The following is a 22,050-nucleotide window of genomic DNA, read 5'->3' on the forward strand; positions in this document are numbered from 1 at the left end:
AAGAGGGTCTTTACTCAAGAAAGGGACAATGTGAGCTTTATGGTGTAGCGTCAAGGAAATTCTTGGGCTTTATGGTGTCACAGTGTGGTATAGAGGCCAATCCTAACAAGGTTCAGGTGATAAAGGAGATGGCCCCTCCAAAGAACGTCAAGGAGGTACAAAGCCTGAATGGTAGCGTTGCAGCCCTTAACAGGTTCATCTCCAGAGCACGGATAAGTGTCTACCCTTCTTCAAGGTACTACGGAAAGCTTTCAAATGGACCGACTAGTGTCAGAAGGCCTTCGAAAAGCTAAAGACCTACCTCATGTCTCCCTTACAACTCAACCTATCCAAACTTGGGGAAGAGCTCTCCCTCTACTTAGCCGAATCTCAAACAACCGTCAGTTCCGCTTTGGTGTGGGAGGAAGACCAAGTACAATTACCCGTCTACTACACTAGTCGGGTGTTGTGAGGAGCAAAGGGACGATACCCCCCAATGGAGAAGCTAGCCTTTGCGTTGATCACAATTGCACAGAAACTCAGACTGTACTTCCAAGCACATACCATAGTGGTCCAAACTGATAAGTCGCTATGAAAGGCAATGAATAACCTGAAGGAGGCCAGATGACTGTTCCTATGGACGGTAGAGCTTGGTGAGTTCAATGTTCAATATCAACCTCACAGGCGTTAACTGATTTTGTTGCAAAATTCACGATAGGAGATGTTGAAGAGGAAGAACCAATGGCATGGATGGTGTGGACAGACGGATCGTCTAATCAACGGGCAAGAGGAGCTGAGGTTTTGTTACAAACATCAGAAGGAGATACAATAGAGTGTGCGGTCCGCCTCTAATTTCCAACAACTAACAATGAGGCAGAATACGAAACGGTCCTCTCGGGCATCAACTTAGCTAAGGCAGTAGGGGCCACGTCAGCAATCATGCATTGTGACTCGCAGGTAGTAGTCGGACATATCACCTGCGACTATAAGGCAAAAGGAGAGTGGATGAAGAAATATTTGAGCTTGGTCAAGAGCAAGATGGGATATGGGTTTGTAGTCAAGTTTGTACAGATCTCGACCGAGGAAAATGAGCAAGTAGATCGACTGGCAAAGGCTGCGTCTGCAGAATATATGGACATTGCTAGTAAGGTATTATCCTTTGTTCAATACACCCCTACCATTGACGAGTTGGAAGTACATGTCATCTCTCTAGGGACCGACTGGACAACGCCCATCGTATCCTACCTTAAAGCTGGGACATTGCAGAAGATTGCAACGCTTCCCATAGGCTGAAGGTACAGGTTGCACATTTCGTAATGATCAAGGACATCTTTTACAAAAGGGCTTTCTCCCGTCCATATCTAAAGTGCCTGGCCCTTGACGAAGCCGATTATGTTATGAGAGAAGTGCATGAAGGAATATGCGGGAACCACTCGGGGGCACGCTTATGAGTTCATAAGCTAGAATGGGCTGGATACTATTGGCCCACTATGCAAAAGGACGCCCAATCCTACATAAGGGTGTGTGATCGGTGCCAGCATTTTAGTAATATCATAGGACAACCAACAGAGGAACTTACAACAATGAGTGCCCTTTGGCCGTTCACCCAGTGGGGGTTGGACATTGTGGGATCGTTTCCTCCCATTATACGACAGCTTAAGTTTCTCATCATTGGGATTGCCTACTTTGCTAAATGGGTTGAGTCAAAACCGCTGGCTACTATCATAGAGAAAAATGTTCGAAACTTCATCTAGAAGAACATCATTTGCCACTTTGGAATTCCCAGGGTCTTCCTCTCTGACAATGGCAAGCAATTCGACAACAACGCCTTCAGAGACTTTTGCTAGTAGTTGGGAATCAGGAACCACTACTCCTCTCCCATTCACCCCCAAGCCAATGGATAGGTTGAAGTCATAAACCGATCCTTGCTCAAGATGGTCAAGACTCAGCTTAAGGGGGCAAAGGGTATATGGCCAGATGAGTTACCCAGCGTCCTTGGGTGTACAGAACAACGGCTCGTACACCTACAGGAGAGACACTTTTTCTCTTAGTGTACGGACACGAGGCCTACAAGGGCCCCAAAGAAAGGTAATGGGCCCAAGGGAGCCCCAAAAAATGAAATAGTAAGCCCATGAGAATCTTAAGAAGTAGAAAGAAAGCAAAGACGGGCTGGAGGAGCCCAAAGAAAGGGATTAGTAAATGGGATTGGTCTAAAAGCCAATAAACCCAAAAGTAAAGGATATGGTAATTAGGTCCGGGAAGCCCAAAAGATTTAGCAAAAGCCCATGAGAATGCAAAAAGTAGGAAAGAATGAGATGGGTCAAGGATGCCCCAAGGAATGAAATGGGACGATGATGCCCCAAGGAATAAAATGGGCCAGGAAAGCCCAAGATGCTATGAGAATTGACTTAGCAGAAGTACTAGGCAACGTAAACTAAGGGAAGGAATAATACATGAAACTGGTATGGTAGGCCCAGAGGGAGCCAAGCAAACACAAGTTAAACAATATCATGAGAGAAACAATGTAGTGGTGTGGCAAGAGTACTAGTTAGCCCGTAAACTAGAAGTGAAAGGAGATAGTGGCTGAATTAAAGAAGAAAAAGCCCATACCCAAGCAATACCCAGCCCAAAGAAGAAGCGAGATGCAAAGAATGAAGACCCAATGACTTATTCATGCCACAAAGAGTTAAACAAGTAGTAGAACACATAATAGTACCAGAAAAACCTGCAGGCAATAGCAAACGCGTGAACACCAGACAAGCAATGGACTCATATGGGAGTGGAGCATGTGTAAGGCTCAGGCACCATCCACTTTTACCTAGCCAATATAGGGCGGTGGGCCATGGGTTAGAGGTAAGATAGGATATGGTCTGGTGGTGGGGAGAAGGGGGAAGCCTATTATGGAGTTCTCGCTCAACCTCTTTTGGGGGAAATGTCCTACTGGGATGACATACCACCCAAAAGAGGCAAAGATGAGCTGGAATCACTAGGTGCATGCTATAGGAGTTAGTAAGAGAGAAACCCAGCCCTTATTCGGATAGGAGTGCCACGGGAAGTAAGTAAACAAAACAAAACAACTTTTGTTTGGGAATGAAGCGTAACCAGCCAGCATAGGGTAGTGATGGTGGCTGGGCAGCCAGCAAACTAGTGTGTAGTCCGGGAAGGACACCCACAACAAGTCAAAAGTAGTTGAAGGGTAAAATGGTAAATCTTATCACAATAGGCAGTATAAAAAGGCCTTAGCCGTGCACAGTAAACAACACAACAACAGTAACAAGGAGGAATAGGAGAAAGCATTGAAAAATAGAGAAATAGAAAACAAAGAAAACATAGAAGATAAACAAAGAAAACATAGAAGATAAACAAAGAAAATAAGAGAGTCGAGAATGAAGAGAGAAAACAGGAGTGTGAGGAGTGAAAAGCATGCACCAATAGGCTATCCATTTCTCTCCCTCTTAATAGCCTACTCTTTAGCAAGTTAAGAATTTGAGATTAATTCACATAGGTCCATTTTCCAAAGTAGGTAATTTCTATGGCAGGATTCCTTTGTGAGCTTACCTACATTGGAAATTGGTTCCCTTATTGGACTTAAGTTTGCCAAGGAGCCAAGTTTAGTAGGCTAAGCCCTTTCTTTCTTTTATTATAGTTGTTTAAGTGCTGGCGTTTTTTTTCTTGTTGCTAAATCATTTTTGCCATACTTATATTATCGTATTTTCCTTTTGCAAAATTGTTTAAGCATTATCTTTGGTCAGTGGCAAGTACTTTAGTTAAGATATTTTATCTATTCTACTGTATTATGTTTCTCCTGCTATAATGTTTTTTTGTGACAGTATTTCTTGCCTTAGGCATGTGACTCCATTAAAACTTCTACCAGGGATTCTAACTTGTGCACAAGTTGGCCTAAGGTGAGTTTCAAGTAAGTTAGTCTTGACTCTCCTACCCCAGAATCATTGGGCCGTAGTGTGGCACTAGCAGCCTAGCCCAGTACATAAAAAGGCCCACCACAATGCACAAGCAGGAGATTAAAAGAGAAAATACAAAGTAATGTGATTCCACTTAACGACCTATGTCATCGGGATAAAACTCTTGACAACTACTTCTTTGATATTAGCACTATATTGTACAATGAACCACAGCAGAGTATGTATAGAAAATTACATGAGTTAGGATTAGGTGTGCCTAAGCTTATTACAGACTTAAGCTTCTTGAGCCAATACATAAAATAATATAAATACAATATATTATTAAACCACTCACCTGAAAGGGTGTTAATGCTTCTATTCTCATGTGTTTAAGAGATGCTAGATTTAAGCACTTTAAAGATAGCATTCTTGGTATGATTACTGCTTCTTTGTATGATGGTCCTATTTATTTCAATTGTTATCCTGATCTTACTCTTACTTTGGATTATCCTAATATTGTTAAAGCTTTGACTTTGAATATTGCTTCATCTGGTTATATCATGGACGAAGGTAGCAAACTTTTTGCTTTGATTTACTGCATTTATTACAGATTGTTGGGTACTCAGTTAAATCCTGGTGCTATAAATAATAGAGAACCTTCTGGTAAAACTATGTTAATTCAATGTTCAACTCCTGATAGAGCCATTCAATTTGCTGATAAATTTCCTGATGTTATCACTGATAAAACCTAGCTCCAAAGATTTCTTGGATCATTGAATTATGTTGCTGATTTCTACGAGGATATGAGGAAACAATGTAAACCTCTTTTTGATAGGTTAAAGAGCAATCCTCCACCTTGGTCTGATGTCCATACTTCTCTTGTTAAACAAATCAAATCTCATGTTAAGACACTGCCGTGTCTTGGTATTCCCACCATTGATGCTTTCAAAATTGTTTAAACCGATGCCTCTGACATTGGTTATGGTGGTATTTTGAAACAAAGAGTTTTCCTTGAGTCCTCTGAACAAATTGTTCGCTTTTACTTAGGAATCTGGAATAATGCACCGTTAAACTATAGTACTATTAAAAAAGAGATTTTATCTATAGTACTATGTATTTCAAAGTTTCAAAGTGATTTATTAAATCAAAATTTTTTATTGCGTATTGATTGCAAAAATGCTAAATATGTTATTGAAAAAGATGTTGAAAATATAACTTCAAAACATATTTTTGCTAGATGGCAAGCTATTTTAAGTGTTTTTGATTTTGATATTGAATATATTAAAGGATCTCAAAATGTTATCCCTGATTTCCTTACCCGTGAATTTCTATAGTGTCACAATGGCAAGTAGAAGACCCAAAGATAATCATCCTGCTGAAACCTCCAAAAAAATTGTCAAAAAAGAACCTGTTTCTCCTATTGAAATTGCTAACCATTTCACTACCCTAGGAACCATCCCTAAGCCCAATTACTCCTCTGTTCTTGCCTCGTGCTATGACCCTTGTGCTATTACCCCTGTTAACCAACCTATTAAGAGTGTTTTCCCCAGAAACTCCAATATCCCTCAATACATCAAGAAACAATATTTCCAAAACGTGTTTTATATTGAACCCAACAGAGTCTCAATTTCTGATCCTCTCAAACTTGCTAAAAGTTATTTCCCTCCAAGATTTCACTGGAACCCTAAGCATAAAGATAAGAATTTACAATATTATTCTGATCTCTTGCGTCATGAAAAAACTATCATTATTAACACCATATCTGACAAAATTGATACCTCCAAAATTATTTACCACGGTGTTTACATTGTCAATGTTATAACTGAAGAAAAATAGGGTCATTCCCCTAGTTTTACCAGAACAATGTCCTCTTCTCCCATCCCCTATTCCTACTATGATTACATCACTGCTTGGTCAAGATTTATGCTTCTCCAGAATGAAAACATGTCTCATTCCTGGTTTGTTAACTTTGATAAAAATTTCACTGGTTCTCTGCCCCTTTGGTTCAACCGTTGGTGGTCTCAATTTGGCCCTCTTAATGACATATTTCCTGAACCATTACTTAATGCTTTTGAATGTTTCAAGAAGCCTTATAAGGTTGATGCTCATGGTGCTAAGTTCCCTGCTTTGCTTCACTTTGTTAAACGCTTTAAGATACCTTGGACATTAAAATGGTAGTATGAAAAGGAAGGTGATGTTCTCTCCAGACATCGGTATGTAAAATGGTGGGGTAAATTCCCTCATACTCAGAATATTATTGCTAAAATTTCCAGAGAAGCTTCATCTACTTCTGCTCTCCCTATTGCTAAGGATTGTTCACATGGTCAATCCCCTGTCCCTGCTGATGCTGATGCTCCCTCCTCTTCTTCCAGCAAGAATGCTAAGCCTCTAGCCAAAAATAAGAACTCTCCCATTGATGACTTGAGAAAAAATCTGAGGCTCTTTTTGCTTTGCTCAAGTGGGTGGAAGAAGCTGCTGCTAATCAAGGAAATTCCAAAGCCTCTTCTGAGGAATCTGTTACTTACAACCCTTATTTCCCTTATGGCCAGGGACTGTTCGGTCATGATGAGGATAACACTCCTGATCTTGAGGAAAATTAATTGCTATTTGTCTGGCTTGCACAACGGCCAAAATGCTACTGTTGTTTCCCATGCTACAATAATGTTCTGAAAAGAAGATTCCTCATGTTCCCAAGACTGCTTTCAAGCATTCCGAGTCCTCCTTCGGCATGCTTTCGTCAAAGATTTTACTGTTCATGTTACTTTTACTGTTCAGAATATTGCCTATTTAAGAGGGATTGTCCCTTAAGTTAAAATTCAGAGTTCATTTTAGAATTTCCTCCTTAGAACTCATTTCTTTTAGAAATCCTTCTTTGAGAGAGAATTCCTTGTTTCTACTACTACTACATTGTTCCTACTATCCCTACAAACCTTGTAACTAGGACTAGTTCAAGCTTTGTAATTGTTAACTTGTTCTAAGGTCTTGTATTTACTACTACTACTGTAAGTGTTTTGCTCTACTTTCAATAAGAAGTATTTTCAGTTTTTTGTTCATTATATTATTTGTTGCAACCGCCACCTTGGACCGATTACGCCATAACGGACGGTTTTAAATTGCTTTCATTTACTTTAAATTGTTTTATTATATGCTGCTTGGCTGGTTTTACCGCCTTATTATTATTGCTTACATTACTTTCATTATAATTTCATTTACTTTCATTATATTTATACACTATGCTTCCATCTCTCTTCCCTTTTGCTATGTGTCCCCTTCCCCCTTTATGGTATCAGAGCCATTCTTTTCTGGCTGGTGACAATGTTGTTGTGTCTTTGTATCTTGTCTGTGCTGACTTGAACCTTTGGTACTCTGTTGTTGTGTCCATTTTTTACCGTCGTTGGAGCCACCCTAGACGTAAAGTGAATTCACAGAACCTGACTGTAAGGCCCGTTTGAGCCAAGAGATGGCGTGCAGGGCATGTGTGTGGTATAGGATTGCTTAGGGTATGTGTTACGAAATGCAATGGTTGTGAGAAAAACATGATAACTGAGTGTTGAACCTAGGATAGTATGGATAAGTTGTGGAGATCCAACTCCTCTATTAGCTCCAGGACTGGTTGTCCTCCCGATATTGTAAATGAAGAAGATCACACTGTTGAAGATAGTGAGCTTCTTGACTTTCGAAAATGGAACATTCCCAAAGTCGATACTAAAACTATTTACAAAACTAGTTGGGCTGAAACCACTTTTCATCCCATTTACAAAGTGAGAACTGTTGAACAAATATTTTCTATTTCAAAAACTCATGAAAATTGTTGCTTGTTTGCTAAAAAAAATATTAATGATTTCATTGCTAAAAAACTCAGTTATTTGCATATTGGTATGGTTCAAGTTTCTATTAAACCACTCACCTGAAATGGTATTAATGCTTCTATTCTCATGTGTTTAGGAGATGCTAGATTTAAGCACTTTAAAGATAGCATTCTTGGTACGATTACTACTTCTTTGTATGATAGCATCCTGATCTTACTCTTGCTTTGGATGATCCTAATATTGTTAAAGCTCTGACTTTGAATATTGCTTCATCTGGTTATATCATGGATGAAGGTAGCAAACTTTTTGCTTTGATTTACCACATTTATTACAGATTGTTGGGTACTCAGTTAAATCTTGGTGCTATAAATAATAGAGAACCTTCTGGTAAAACTATGTTAATTCAATGTTCAACTCCTGATGCTAAAGTTCAAGTTCCAAAAATGATTCAATGGCAAGATGTCAAGCTTCCCACTAAATGGTTGTTGGAACAAGAATCCCCAATTGCTAAACCTATTTTTGATAAGTTAGATCTCACAAATATTCAACAATATCTTGATGGTACTGTTAAAATAAGTTTTCAAAACATTCAACCCTTGAGGATCAACGAAGGAAGACATTCCTTTGCTGGATCTGAAAGTATTTCAAAAAGAGATCAAGATCTCAATGAATTTTTGCAAAAGAATCTTGAAAACCCCACTGATTTGAAGCTAAAAGGTGTTTCAAGTGATAAATCTCAAATTAGCTCTGTTTACTATTCCACTAAACCTGAACCATCCTCTTCATATAGCAAAACTGCTAATGAAGAAGAAGAAGAAGATGATATTAAATCTGTTTGTCCATCTGACTCTGATTTTCCTCCTATTGAAAATCCTGTTTACCAAAACCAATTAAGTGTTTTAACTGTTTTGAATGAAAATTTTGAAGTTGATTTGGTTCCCCTATATGATGAATTCATGCTTGTTAAAAACAGAAGTAAAAGGAAATATTTTCAAAACAATTTTGCTCAGTCTGAGAAAAACCGTGTTAAAAGAAAATGGTTAGAAAAATGAATCAATTGAAAAGACATATTTTTTTTCTTTGATTTTCTTGAAAATTATTATGTTTCAAAATATGAAGGTTCAAAAAATCATTTGAATGTGATAAAGAAATCAAATTTTGTTAAAGGTGACAAAACCATTGTTAGGTCTAATCATCCACCTTTTGAGACTATTTTGATAACTACTAGCAAAACTGATGTTAAAGCTTCTCTTTTCAAAATTGCTGATGATCAAACTCCTATTGTTAGTCTTATTGAACAAAACAATTTTACTAATGAATCTTTGCATGTTATTGGTCAACAGCTTGATCGTATTGAAGAAAAAATTGTTGAAAAAACTGTTTCTGTTGAAAAATCTGCTTTTGTTGAAAAACCTGGTTCTGTCAAAACTGAGAAACCTTTGATAAATTTACCCAGTCATGATAATAAATTTAAGTTTAAAACCTCCCAATCCAAAACTCTTGAAATTGTTGAAAAAATGATTGCTGATTTAAAAGTTAAAACTGAAGGTACTTCTACAAGTACTCCTGCTGCTCGAACTATTTCAAGAAATGAAAAAGAAAATGTTTTTGATGAAAATACAGATTCGGATACTGTTTCTTCTGTTTCTGCTAAAAAGGTTTTTGAAGATGATTTACCAGAAATTAAAACATTTGTTGGAAATTCCAAACCCATGTTTCTTACAAAAAATTGGTCTTCAAAACCTACTCCTCTTGATATGCAGTTTGAAGAAAGACATTTTCAAACTCAGTTTTTTGTTTCTACTGATAAAATTTATGAATGGAATATTGATGGTTTTTCTAAACAAGAAATTATCAATAAAATGGGACATATGTCTATGTTGGTATTGCTTACCAAAATAATCATGATTTTGACCAACTTGAAATTGTTGATTAACTTGCTACTGGTTTTTCTGGTACTCTTCGTGGATGGTGGGATTCATATCTCACGGAAGAATCCAGAGATTCTATTAAACATGTTATTAAAAAGAATGATGAAGAATGATGAAGGTTTGCCTATTTTTGATGAACATATTGGTCGAGGTATTTCTGATGGCGTTAATACCTTGATTTATACCATTATTAAACATGTTGCTAAAAAGAATGATGAAGGTTTGCCTATTTTTTATGAACGTATTGGTTGAGGTATTCCTAATGGTGTTAATACCTTGATTTATACCATTATCAAACATTTTGTTGGTACTCCATCTAATGTTTCATCTCAAATTTCTGATTTGCTAAATAATTTGAGATGTTCTACTATGTCTGATTACAGATGGTATCAAGATGTTTTCCTTTCCAGGGTAATGCATCGGAAAGATTGTTACAAGCCTTATTGGAAAGAAAAGTTTATTGACGGTCTGCCTCTTATCTACTATGTCTGATTACAGATGGTATCAAGATGTTTTCCTTTCTAGGGTAATGCATCGGAAAGATTGTTACAAGCCTTATTAGAAAGAAAAGTTTATTGACGGTCTGCCTCTTATCTTTGCTCATAAGGTAAAACAAGAATTAATTGGTAAAAATTGTTCCATTGATTATGATAATTTAACTTATGGTGATATTTTAAGCACTATTAAAAACTTGGTATTAATATGTATAATGATGAAAAACTGCTAAAACACCAATTAAAAAATAAAAGACAAGCTAAATATGAAATGGGTAATTTTTGTGAACAATATGGTTTACCCCCTATTACTCCTTCCAGGAAAAAGTGTAAAAAACATGATAAAAGCCATAAAAAACATTAAAAAAAAAAAAATACAAGGCTAATTTCAATGATTTTTATGCTAAAAAGAAAAATGTTTCTAAAAAATGTGATAAACAAAGATTAGGTAAAGGTAAATGTTTCAACTGTGGAAAACCTGGACATTTCAATAAAGATTGTAAACAAAAACCTGATAAGTTAAAAAATAAGTTTAACATGTTAAATATTGATGATAAAGTTCAAGAAGAATCATTTAGAATCCTTGAATTAAACAGTTCGTCTGATTCTTTGGAAGATGATTTTTCTTCTTCAACTAATTCTTGCTATCATTCTGCTGATAATTCCTCTGATTCTCCTAATGTTAAAATTAGTTGTAGAGGTTCCTGTTGCAATGTTATTAAATCTGTTGAAGAAACTTTGGAAAAGTTTAATATAAAAAAATCCAAAGATTTGATTGTTAATGATTTACAACAAGAAATTAATATTGTTAAACAAGAGATAAGTGAATTAAAACAGGAAAAACATGAATTTAAAAGCATTAAAAATGATAATAATAATCTTAAACAAGAATTGGTATTGTTAAAAATTGATAAAAATATTGATCAAAATAAATCTGATGATGAACAAAATGAGCACATGGATGGAGATGAATCCAGTCAACAAGCTCTTTTTTCTGATAAAGGTATTGCTAATTCTCAACTTAGTCTTGTTAATAAAATACTTCCTCCAAAATGGTTCACAAAAGTTAAAATTGTTGTTTCCCATGATTATTATTTCACTATTATTGCTATGATTGATTCTGGTGCGAATATTAACTATAAACCTTTGAACAAGGTTTTAGAGTGGATTAGGTATCCTATTCCTAATAAGAATGATCTAGTCCATAGGTTGAGTGAGGCTGTGGTGTTTTCTAAGTTTGATATGAAATCTGGGTTCTGGCAAATCTAGATCAGTGAGAAGGATAGGTACAAAACTGCTTTTACCACTCCTTTTGGTAATTACGAGTGGAATGTGATGCCCTTTGGTCTTAAAAATGCCCCTAGTGAGTTCCAAAACATTATGAATGGTATTTTCAACTGCTTCAGTCACTTCATCATTGTTTATATTGATGATGTTCTTGTTTACTCCAGCTCTATTGATGAACACTAGAAACATTTGTATTCGTTTCTAGAAACTATTAAAAGAAATGATCTTGTTGTCTCTGCTAAGAAAATTAAACTATTCCAAACAAAAGTTCATTTCCTCGGCTATGACAAAACATAATATTATGGTATCTTTTAACAAATAGATACCAATTTTATATTCTTTGTATTAATTTACCCTTTAACTTATTTATCACTTTTTAATCCAAGAACTTTTATATTCATATTTTGGCCCTGTACAATGATTTTTCTGCCTTGTTACTTGAGATTTTTAGCTGTGGGCCTATTTAAAAATGATATTACTTCATTCATGACTTACTAGTTACCACCCTATATTATGAAAAATATTATTAAAAATGTCACGCCTCTTTTGTTCTCTAATGAATTTTCCCATTTTTTTAAAAAAAAAAAAAAAATTGGTTAACGGAATGCCCTAGGGGCATTTGTTAATAGATAATTTTTGGAAAGTTTTTATACCACTTTCACTAGAAATATATATATAAAAAAAAGGTAAAAAAAACTAGTTGTTTTTTATTTTCTCATAATAAGTTTCTAAAAATAATTCTTATATCAATAACCTTAGGGCATACATTAACTTTTCATGATGATGATTATAATAATAATAATAATAATAAATGGTCTGATTAACGGGTATTTTTAGTGCATTTGTTAATTAATTATTTAAAAAAAATTTAACATCACTTTTATGAAAATATTAAAAAAGAGTAAAAATAAATAAATTCTTTTTTCTTTTATCATAAAAATTTTGTAAAAACATTTCTTAAATTAATACTCTTAAAAATAAAACATGGAAAATTTTAAAATAAAAAGTGGGAGCAAATAAAGTTGGGTTTGATATCACCTGACTCTGTATTGACTTATGGATTATTGGACACCCCCACTTATTATTGTGAAACCTGAAAACAGGATAACAATCCCAATATGTCGGCAAGTTACTGTTAGGCTAAAAATAAGTATTTTCACGTGTGAGCATGTGAGTTAGTTAGCAACTAGTCAAATGCAGTAGAAGTTACCAAATATAAGGAGGAGTGTGTAACTATTTTTGGTCTACTACAAATAAAGATTAAAGGTATTATCAAGAGGACACAACCAAAAAATCTGACAAACTAGATTCACATTGAAGGATAACTTTATGTTTGTAAGTGTATTTGCCTCACATGAATTATCTCGGAATAGTTTTTTTTTTTTTTTTTTCCTTTCTGTAATTTAACTTAAGAGTTTGTGTGATTTGAACCTTTCTTACTTGTATGAACTTGAATTTTGAATTAAGATATCTACATATTATGATTACATTCCCTTATTTTTCTTAGTTGAACTTTTGAAATCCTATTAGTTTAAGTAGTGGCAGAACCCATCAATTTGGTGCGAAGTCCTGTCTTGCAAGTAGTTCTTTTCAAGATAGTTTGTATTCGGCCAAATTGGCCAAATACCACCTATTTTTGAATTTTTTAGCAAAAAAACACTATTTCGAAAATAAATGGTGATCTACCACTTTTCTTGGTACTTAAGTTTATGAAACTCGAGTTCCTCATTAGTTCTGCCACCGTGGCACTGCTGTGGTGGAATTTCTGTGATTAAAAAAAATAATGTGGTACTTGAGCTTGTTAAACTCAAGTACCGTGCAACACAATACTCGAGTATTTCAGGCTCAAGTACCTTTTATAAATAAAATGCAGATTATTTTATTTCTACGGTACTCGAGTTTACCAAGCTCGAGAATCGTGTAAATTGTTTTTTTTTTTTTTTTTGGGATAATCGACAAATAAACATAAACATAAAAATAAGTAGATTTTTTATGTTTTTATTTATTTAAATTGAAGCATTGTAAAATATAGAGATTTTAATTTCAAAATCCTTTTTTTTTTGGGATAATTGACAAATAAAACATAAACATAAAAATAAATAGCTTTTTTATGTTTTATTTATTTATTTAAATAGAAGCATTGTAAAATATAGAGATTTTAAATCTAGACCAAAGAACCTCCAAAATAAAAAATTGAGCGGCATTGTTGCTGTACTTAAATAAGTTGTGAGAAGCAACATAAATTGAGTGGCATTGTTACTGTATATTTGGGTGTGCTTACTGCATTCATAAAATCTGTTTTCTACATTAACTAAAACTGTTCATTGTTTTCTCATAAAAATTGTTCATTATTTTTTACATAAACTATTTCTAGCATTCTACATATAATTATTTTCTGTTCAGCATTATTCAAAAAATTGTTCACTCTCTTTTCTGCATAAATTATTTTCTATTCACTATTTAAAAAATTGTACACTGCTTTCTCATAAAACACCTAGTGAAATCGTGTTTTCTAAATTTAAAATCCAAATCTGAATGTTTTTTCATGTTTGAATTTCACAATAATCAAATCTATTTTTCTGCATTGATAAAATCTGTTTCTACATTAATAAAACTAGTGCATGACCCGCGCAATGCGCGGGCAAATTTTTTTATTATTTACAGAAAAATATGTAAAATCATAATAAAATTCTATTGGTAGAATATTAGTTGTTTCACTAATTATCTATCAAACTCTAAAACATGATCCTGATACAAAAATTTTGTGCTAACTTCATTGGGCCAATCAAACATTATCATGATATCATAAAAATATTATGATAATTCCATAGACAATTAAAAGAAGTATACTAATTTTTTTAAAGAAAAAAAAAACTTCCCTTTTATATTTATTATTATTATTATTATTATTTTAAATGATGAGAAACTCCCTTAAAATTGAAGGTCTGTTTATGCATTAAATATGGTCAGATGAAGACATGAAGACATACTGAATAAGGAAAATACAAAGAACCTCAATTATACAAACTATGTTTGTCACGGTTACAAGATTCTTACTATAAGAATCCAATTTAAACTACACAAAGGACAATTAATTTCAAGAATACAAAAACCGGACAAAAGATATATCCTAGGGTAGGAAAAAAAATAAAAAACTAAAACTCTTGTAAAAGTTATATTATAGAATTTTATCAATACTGCACTGTACCACCCTATAAAAAAAATAAAAGATACTAGCACTAAATCAAAGTTACAGTTATGAAATCTCATCGAAAAATCTGCAGCTACCTGATCCCTTTCCTAAGCCATGTACATCTACTTGATGCTTTTTAGCACAATCCTTTTCCATAAATTTCTCGGTGCATAAGGATATTGACAATTTTTGCCCTCTTCTCAACTTCATTAATAGCCATTTTCTTATTTGTCTCTGGCAGTTTCTCAACTACTCTCCGGCTCTTAATAGCAATTAAGACCTAACAAAGTAACATCAACATAAATTAGAGAATGGTGCACTATGATGCACTCTATAAACTTCAAAGGATTATTATTAACATAAATCATTCAATATATTTGTCACTAACTGGGTATAGGTGCAGCAAACACATGCATGTACAAAATTTTGGGTATAGGCAAAAAAAGAATGCTTGTAATGTTGAATGCTCACGGAACCAAGACTAAACTAATTTAAAAATTTAAATTCAATGTTCAGCAAGTATTTGGAATAACATATATATATATATAGCACATTCTATTTGTAAATAATCTGCATATCAAGAATCATAAACTGATTTAGGAATAAGCATCATCTTTAAAAAATAACTAACTCAGAAAAAGATAGATTGTGGATAGGAATTTCAAAGATATTTCCTAAAGACATCATCTCTCAATAGAAGCTAAAAATACGAAAATATTTAACCAATAGACTAACATGTACCAAAAATCCAAATGGCATTCAAGATGATTAGTGTTAGACTCCTATAAGATTAACACAATGCAACGCCCATATATTAAAATTGAATAATACCAAAATTGGAACACATATATTACAATTAAACACACACATAGACTGAGGAGAAAAAGCCCATTATCTTCACTCAAAAAATCAGATGTCAAAAGCTTAAACATGCAAAAGCAGCAAAAAAAAATCACAAGTTTATGCATAAAGCCATGCCTATATAACTTTTAAATCATCCAAATGCAGCAATATTAGAAGCAATTTTAAGGATTCTTTCCTACTCTTAATGGCTTCTGCAACATAAAAATCACAAACAATATGTATACATCTCACAAAGAACAAATAACAAATTTGTTAATGTTCTACTTGTCAATTGAAAACAGTCCCAAGTTAACTACCAAAATAGGAGTCATAACCATAAATACCAAAAAAATCCGATTCCATCCAAACCAAGAAAAGAAGAAATACTGGACTATAGCTAAAAATGTTTTCTATTAAGCATTGCAGCCAGCGGGGCTTTGATGAAGGGTGGGTTTGGTGAGTCAAAGAGATATGATGTAGTTTCCACTTGGGATGCGCCACTGCTAAGTGGTGCGGAGTGTACCTACTTCTTGTGCTAGTCACGTCATCGACTTTAATTCCATTCCTGTGTGTTTTAACCTATACACCACCATCATAACGCAAATACCTTAATCAAAGCCACATATAACCCAAAGATATACATCCAAACCAATCCAACTATTATAGAAAAAAGAAGATAATATTTAATGCACAAATTGAAAAATAAAGAGGAAAACTTACTGTTTGCAGTTCTGGCAGGTCATGGTGGGAGGGTTCTTTGTCCTGTTTCTTCTCTGCAACACCATATTCCCAAGTTTCAGCATAGCAATGTTGATCATCCTCTTTGAATACTTTATCTTCTCCAAATACTATTTCTATTGTCTATAATTTTTCAGTATCTACACTTCTAATCATTAAAACCCACCGATCCACTCTTTATATATAAAAATAAAAAAATAATTAAAAAAAAAAACATAGAAAGAGAGCCCATAACCGTAAATAAACTTTATACAAAGAAGAAAAAAAATGAGATAAAGGCAGAGAAATTCTAATGGTAAAGCACAGAGAGAGGGAGATTGAAATTTGACCAAAATGCCTAAATCAAAACAAAGCAAATACCTATACTGCCAAACATAAATCATAGTTATCACAAGATTTTGGTTTTTCTTCTAAAAATTTATATTAAAAAAAAAATCAAAAAACAAAGAAAGCCAAAATAAAAAATAAAAAATCACCTTGCATTAGAGAGAGCTTTGTTTAAAACCAAGTGAGCACTTTCCCTTGCCAAATGCTTCCTAAATGTTGCAATGGTCTTAATTGCAGGAAAAAGCTTCTACTTTTATCTCTATATATTAAGATAGATTTAAGTTAGATATCTTTTAAATAATCCAAAGCCAAAAAAATACATTTCAAGCACATTTCTGATATCAAATGCTAAACAACAAAGGTTAGCACTTTTGGTGCACATGGTAGGATAAGTAATATATCCCAAAATTGGCTTGGTGAAGGATTACATTTATTCATACTTTAAGGTAGTGTTGTAGAATGGCAATAGACCTAAAAAATGTCTAAGTGAAAATTAATGCCTCCTTCAATAATTTGTAATGTATTACAATCTTTGATCATTTAAGCATTTAAAAAACTAAAAAATACAGAAGCAAACTATATTGGCCAATTATATCTGGCATATATTATAATCTTTAGGAAATTTAACAATTTCGGCCAAAAGAGAAATCATTTTAAGTTTTACAATATAACAGCTTTAGTCAATTGCAGCAAATAAAGTAAGCTTCTACAACATAAAAATCACAATCAACATGTATACATTTCATAAAGAACAAATAACAAATTTGTTAATGTTCTGCTTGTTAATTGAAAACAGTCCCAAGTTAACTACCAAAATAGGAAATTAAAACAAATTTGTTAATACTGGACTATATAAAATACATATATATATATATATACACACACAAAATCCACTGAAAGACTATTCAGGAACATTTTATATGAAATTAAAAAAAAAAAAAAATTGTATTAACGACATGGTTGCATGACATAGAGAAAACATTTTTGCTAGTAATTATTCCAAAAGTACCCACATCACTATGTTTCAACAATTTTTGGAAAAGAAACTGCATAATTTTCTTTGGCCATTCCTGTTCAATCAAACCAAAAAAAAAAAAAAAAAAATTGTATTAACGACATGGTTGCATGACATAGAGAAAACATTTTTGCTAGTAATTATTCCAAAAGTACCCACATCACTATGTTTCAACAATTTTTGGAAAAGAAACTGCATAATTTTCTTTGGCCATTCCTGTTCAATCAAACCAAATACATAGATCATCACTATTAAAAGAACTAAAATTTCAGCAACCATTTCCAATAACTACGCTTCAAACATCAATTCTGTGTATACAACATTTAATATGGCTTTAAAAATACACAAACATGACATACCCAAGAAATCATAATAAGAGAAGGCTAATTAAAAATAATTCAACTAAAGAAGAATTATGGTTTTTTTTTTATATAAATCTTTTGACTATAGTAGCATTAAAGTATGCATTCCTCACTGTCTACAGCATTGAACAATGTTTCAAAAAGAAACAATTTTAATCCACCTAGCTGCTCACCTTCTTGGCTTCCTACCAAGCCCACCTATGAACTCTAATGAGAAGTAACATCATTCAACTTGTAAATCTAGGATTAAGCGGGATGCTCATTAATACAAAGTGTAATGTATGGTGAAAAAATTAAACTTTTGGGTTCTATAGATTTAATCAAAATAACAAAATCATTTATTATCATACCTTCTATTCTTGTCATTGTAGACATTGTAGATGCTTGGATGGGTTGTGGTTGTGGTTGTGGTTGTGACTCATGACCAGTTGTTCCTATTATGGCTCTCTTTGGTTCAAGGTTTTTGGGTGTTTGGTTTCAGGGAAAAATAGGCTAAAAGGAGTTTTCTGTTGTAGATCAAGCCAAATGTTACAAATTGAAAAGTCATTTCAGTTTTTGTTACAGAAGATATTAATAATTTAACCCACATACCCAAAACAAAACTAAATTAGACACAAATATGAAAAACAGAAGCAACTCTAACAAAATTAATTCCTATATCATATTTGTCACCTAACTTAAAAATAAATAGATAAACAAAATTACTGGTAATGGTTCTGAAAGTATGACAGTGGCAGAAGACTGAGAAGGCAGTGGCAGGACCATCAAATTTCTCTCTCATTGCATTACAGACTCCTCTGTACATTGATCAGTGAAATAAATTATTCTTTTACAATAGTGAAATGGTGTAATAAACAACCCATGTCATGCCATAATGTTTGTTATCGTCAGCAATTATGTATGCAAACTCATCAACATTAATCCAATTACAATTTCCACCCAAAAAATAAAATAAAAGGCAAAATCAAAATCAAATTCAGCTATAACCCAAAAAATTAAAAATCAAAACAAATACTTTAAACTCCAAACAACCATATTCATTCCAGCGTTGGTACGTATGGGAATGGAAAACAAAAAGAAAATTAACTTTTCTTTTTCTGAACTTTTGTGCTTATGGGAAACCAAACATAGAGTGGATTGAAACTTTAGACTATACCTAAAATAAAGACTTATAGTGAATCTCTTTGGATGGGCAACAAATCTCCAACGCTTGCCATGCTGCTTGTGTCTCAAACTCTCTCTTACATTTGATCTCATGGACATCTTCTATGTCTACTTGCCTTCATGGTTCCACTCAACTAAAACAAAACCAAAACCAAAATCAGAATTAAGGGGCAATCTTTGAATAGTTTGAGGGGAATTGAAAAACGAAAGGGGAAAAATTGATCTGTAAAAAACAAAAAATAAACCCACGTTATACCAATCGAAAAGCCAATTTAAAAAGCCAATCACCATAAAAATCTTCTCCCTTCTTGAGTTGTGTATGCTCCACTGGCTTTCTCTTCTTATATAATAATCCTTCGTCTTCTTTAATGACCCAGATAGCAAGTCACAAAACAAAACAAAATATAAAACTAAAATTCATGAAAGCAAAGGAACAAAATCTAGAAACTGAAAATTCCTAATAACAATTCAGTTAGAATTTGATACAAAACCCAGAAACAAAAAATTCCTAATAACAATTCATTTAGAATTAGATCTTCTAGGTTGTTTCCCTGATTTCAAATCCCTAAATTGACAGCAAACCTTATTGAAGACTATAGGGTAAGATATTAGTTGAAAATTACCAAGAAAGAATGGTCTGATATCGAAAGTTCCTGGTAAAATACTTTTTTTTTCTAACCAAAATCTCTTAATCAAAACCAAATCTAACCCGTCTATTTACATAAATTAAACAAAACTACTCCTAACCGAAAAACCTAAATCATAACTGATCAAACCAAAATACCCGAATCATAAATAACGCCCAAATGATTTTCCCAAAAAAAACCCCAATTTGTAAAATTAAAAACAGAACTTATGGGTGGAGGCCCTAACGGTTCTGACAGAACTGGTTATTCAGACTTACCGTTTCTCTATCGTCCTCTCTCCTTTTGTATCAGCTTATTCCAAACGGTTATTAAAAGAATCTTCAAACGATGTAACGATGTTCTCTAGTGACTCTAAACTGACTTGGTGGTAGAAATCTAAGTGGGCAAGTTTGCACTCTGTTGCAGAGAAGAAACAGAAATCTCAAAACCTAAATCATATTTCATACCCATACCCAGATCTAAGAAAGAATGAGAAAAAGAAAAACTTACCAGTGGTAGTTCTCTCTATGTCCGTATCTCAATTCCTGCGTGCACCTTTAGGTTACCGATGCCGGTTCGAATGGTAAAATTCTGGCAATGGAACGGACGGTGGCGGTACGAACTCTGTCTCCTTCTCTGTATCGCAAGTCTTTTTTTTTTTCCTCCTCTATCTTCGTATCGCAAGCGTAGGAGAAACTGAGTGAGTTTGACATTTAATTGGGAATACACCGTTTGGGTTTGTGTTTTTAATTTTATAAAGACAAAAACTCTCCAAACGCACTATACGGGTCTCAAACGCGCCGAGCGAAATTTTAAAGTAAAAATTGTATACATGTCAACATTTTAAGGGGGTCTTTTTGCCTTACGTGTCAGCACCTGGTAAAAACTTCTGTTATTATATATAGTATTAGATTTGCTCTCTGCACATCATGTTTACTGTATATTTAAATCTGCTTACTGCATTCATAAAATCTGTTTTCTGCATTAATTAAATCTATTCATTGTTATCTCATAAAAATTGTTCACTGTTTTCTGCAAAAATTGTTTCTAGCATTCTGCATTAAATTATTTCTGTTAAGCATTATTTAGAAAAATTGTTCTCTCTTTTCTGCATAAATTATTTTTTGTTCACTATTTAAAAAATTGTTCACTGTTTTCTCATAAAATACCTCCTGAAATCGTGTTCTCTAAATTTAAAAGCCAAATCTGTGTGCTTTTTCATATTTAAATTTCACAATAATCGAATCTATTTTTCTGCATTGATAAATCTGTTTTTACATTAATAAAATTTGCTCTCTGCACATCATGTTTATTATATATTCAAATCTGCTTACTGCATTCATAAAATCTTTTTTTTGCATTAATTAAAACTATTCACTGTTTTCTCATAAAAATGTTCACTGTTTTATGCATAAACTATTTTTAGCATTGGCGCGGTTATTGCACTTAAATGGTTTTACGTATAAATCACAAAATGGTAAATGCCTCGAATAATTCGCATTTGTAAAAAAGTTTGAATTAGTTGAATGTAGAAATTCGGGAAAAATCGATGGAAAATCAATGAACATACCAAATCGTGAAGGTGTAGATAAGATGTACAGATAATCTAGACTTGTTGAGAAATTTGACTTCGTTGAAAATACGAAATAATGAAAATTCAATGTAAAAGTATGTACGTTAGATGTATAGATCGTATGAATTTGTTTAAAATTTGAATTCGTTAAATGTAGAAAACCGTGAAACTCAAGGAAAATTTGTGTACATTAGATGTACAAATAGTACGAATTTGTTGAGTGTGTAAAATCGTGAAAATTCAAATGAAAATTGAAGAACATACCAAATTGAGTAAACTCAATAGAAAATTAATTACATTAGATGTACAGATCCTCCAAATTTGAAGTTGTCAAATGTACAGAATCGTGAAAATTCAATTTAAAATTGTGTACTAATGTAGTGATCATTCGAATTTGTTGAAAAATTCAAAATCGTTGAATGAACAAAATCGTGTAAACTCAATGGAAAATCAAAGAACATACCAAATCGTTGAGCAGCACATGCAATACTACGAACATCAGTGTAGCAATGGTGGATAGCTCACCCCTAAAATTGATACATAAACTTTCTAAAGATGCTCTGCATCCTTGAAAAAGGTGCATTACAAAGGGTTGCATATCTGTGTATACACGTGAGTGTGGATGGGTACTTCTAGTCAGGGCTCAATAATGTCGAGTTGTTGAGTAGCACATGTAAAACTATTTATTATCTTTGGTCATTTTCAAGGATGCTAGTTAAAACGCTCTTCCCATAATACTTGACTACTAGTTAGAAGTAATAGCTCACCCCAAAAATTGGTGTATAAACTTTCTAGGGATGCTCTGCA

The 22,050-nt window shown here is 33.4% G+C and overlaps 1 protein-coding gene across 26 annotated transcripts; it reads right to left on the minus strand.

Annotated features, from left to right (window-relative positions):
• Nucleotides 1-14,392: 14,392 nt before the first annotated feature.
• LOC112040961 (uncharacterized) lies at nucleotides 14,393-20,429 on the minus strand. 26 transcript variants are annotated; one of them, XR_010628379.1, is made up of 9 exons: nucleotides 20,181-20,429; nucleotides 19,949-20,087; nucleotides 19,301-19,407; nucleotides 19,037-19,178; nucleotides 18,586-18,677; nucleotides 16,653-16,762; nucleotides 16,159-16,351; nucleotides 15,962-16,017; nucleotides 14,393-14,875 (listed from the first exon to the last, which is right to left on the minus strand). XR_010628379.1 is itself a non-coding variant. In XM_065771834.1 (8 exons), exons 4-8 carry the CDS (start codon nucleotides 19,141-19,143, stop codon nucleotides 14,859-14,861), a joined length of 321 nt encoding a protein of 106 aa, XP_065627906.1. In that variant the 5' UTR covers nucleotides 19,144-19,178; nucleotides 19,301-19,407; nucleotides 19,949-20,087; nucleotides 20,181-20,428; the 3' UTR covers nucleotides 14,393-14,858. The 26 variants fall into 26 exon arrangements, 13 of the variants coding, with proteins under 13 accessions (XP_065627906.1, XP_065627908.1, XP_065627888.1 ...); XR_010628381.1 differs by having other exon boundaries at nucleotides 16,159-16,211; nucleotides 20,181-20,426; XR_010628375.1 differs by lacking the exon at nucleotides 15,962-16,017 and having other exon boundaries at nucleotides 20,181-20,428.
• Between the last annotated feature and the right edge of the window lie 1,621 nt (nucleotides 20,430-22,050).

The sequence above is a fragment of the Quercus suber genome, unplaced genomic scaffold (assembly GCF_002906115.3).
Source record: "Quercus suber isolate HL8 unplaced genomic scaffold, Cork oak 2.0 scaffold_5, whole genome shotgun sequence".
NCBI classification, from domain to species: Eukaryota; Viridiplantae; Streptophyta; class Magnoliopsida; order Fagales; family Fagaceae; genus Quercus; species Quercus suber.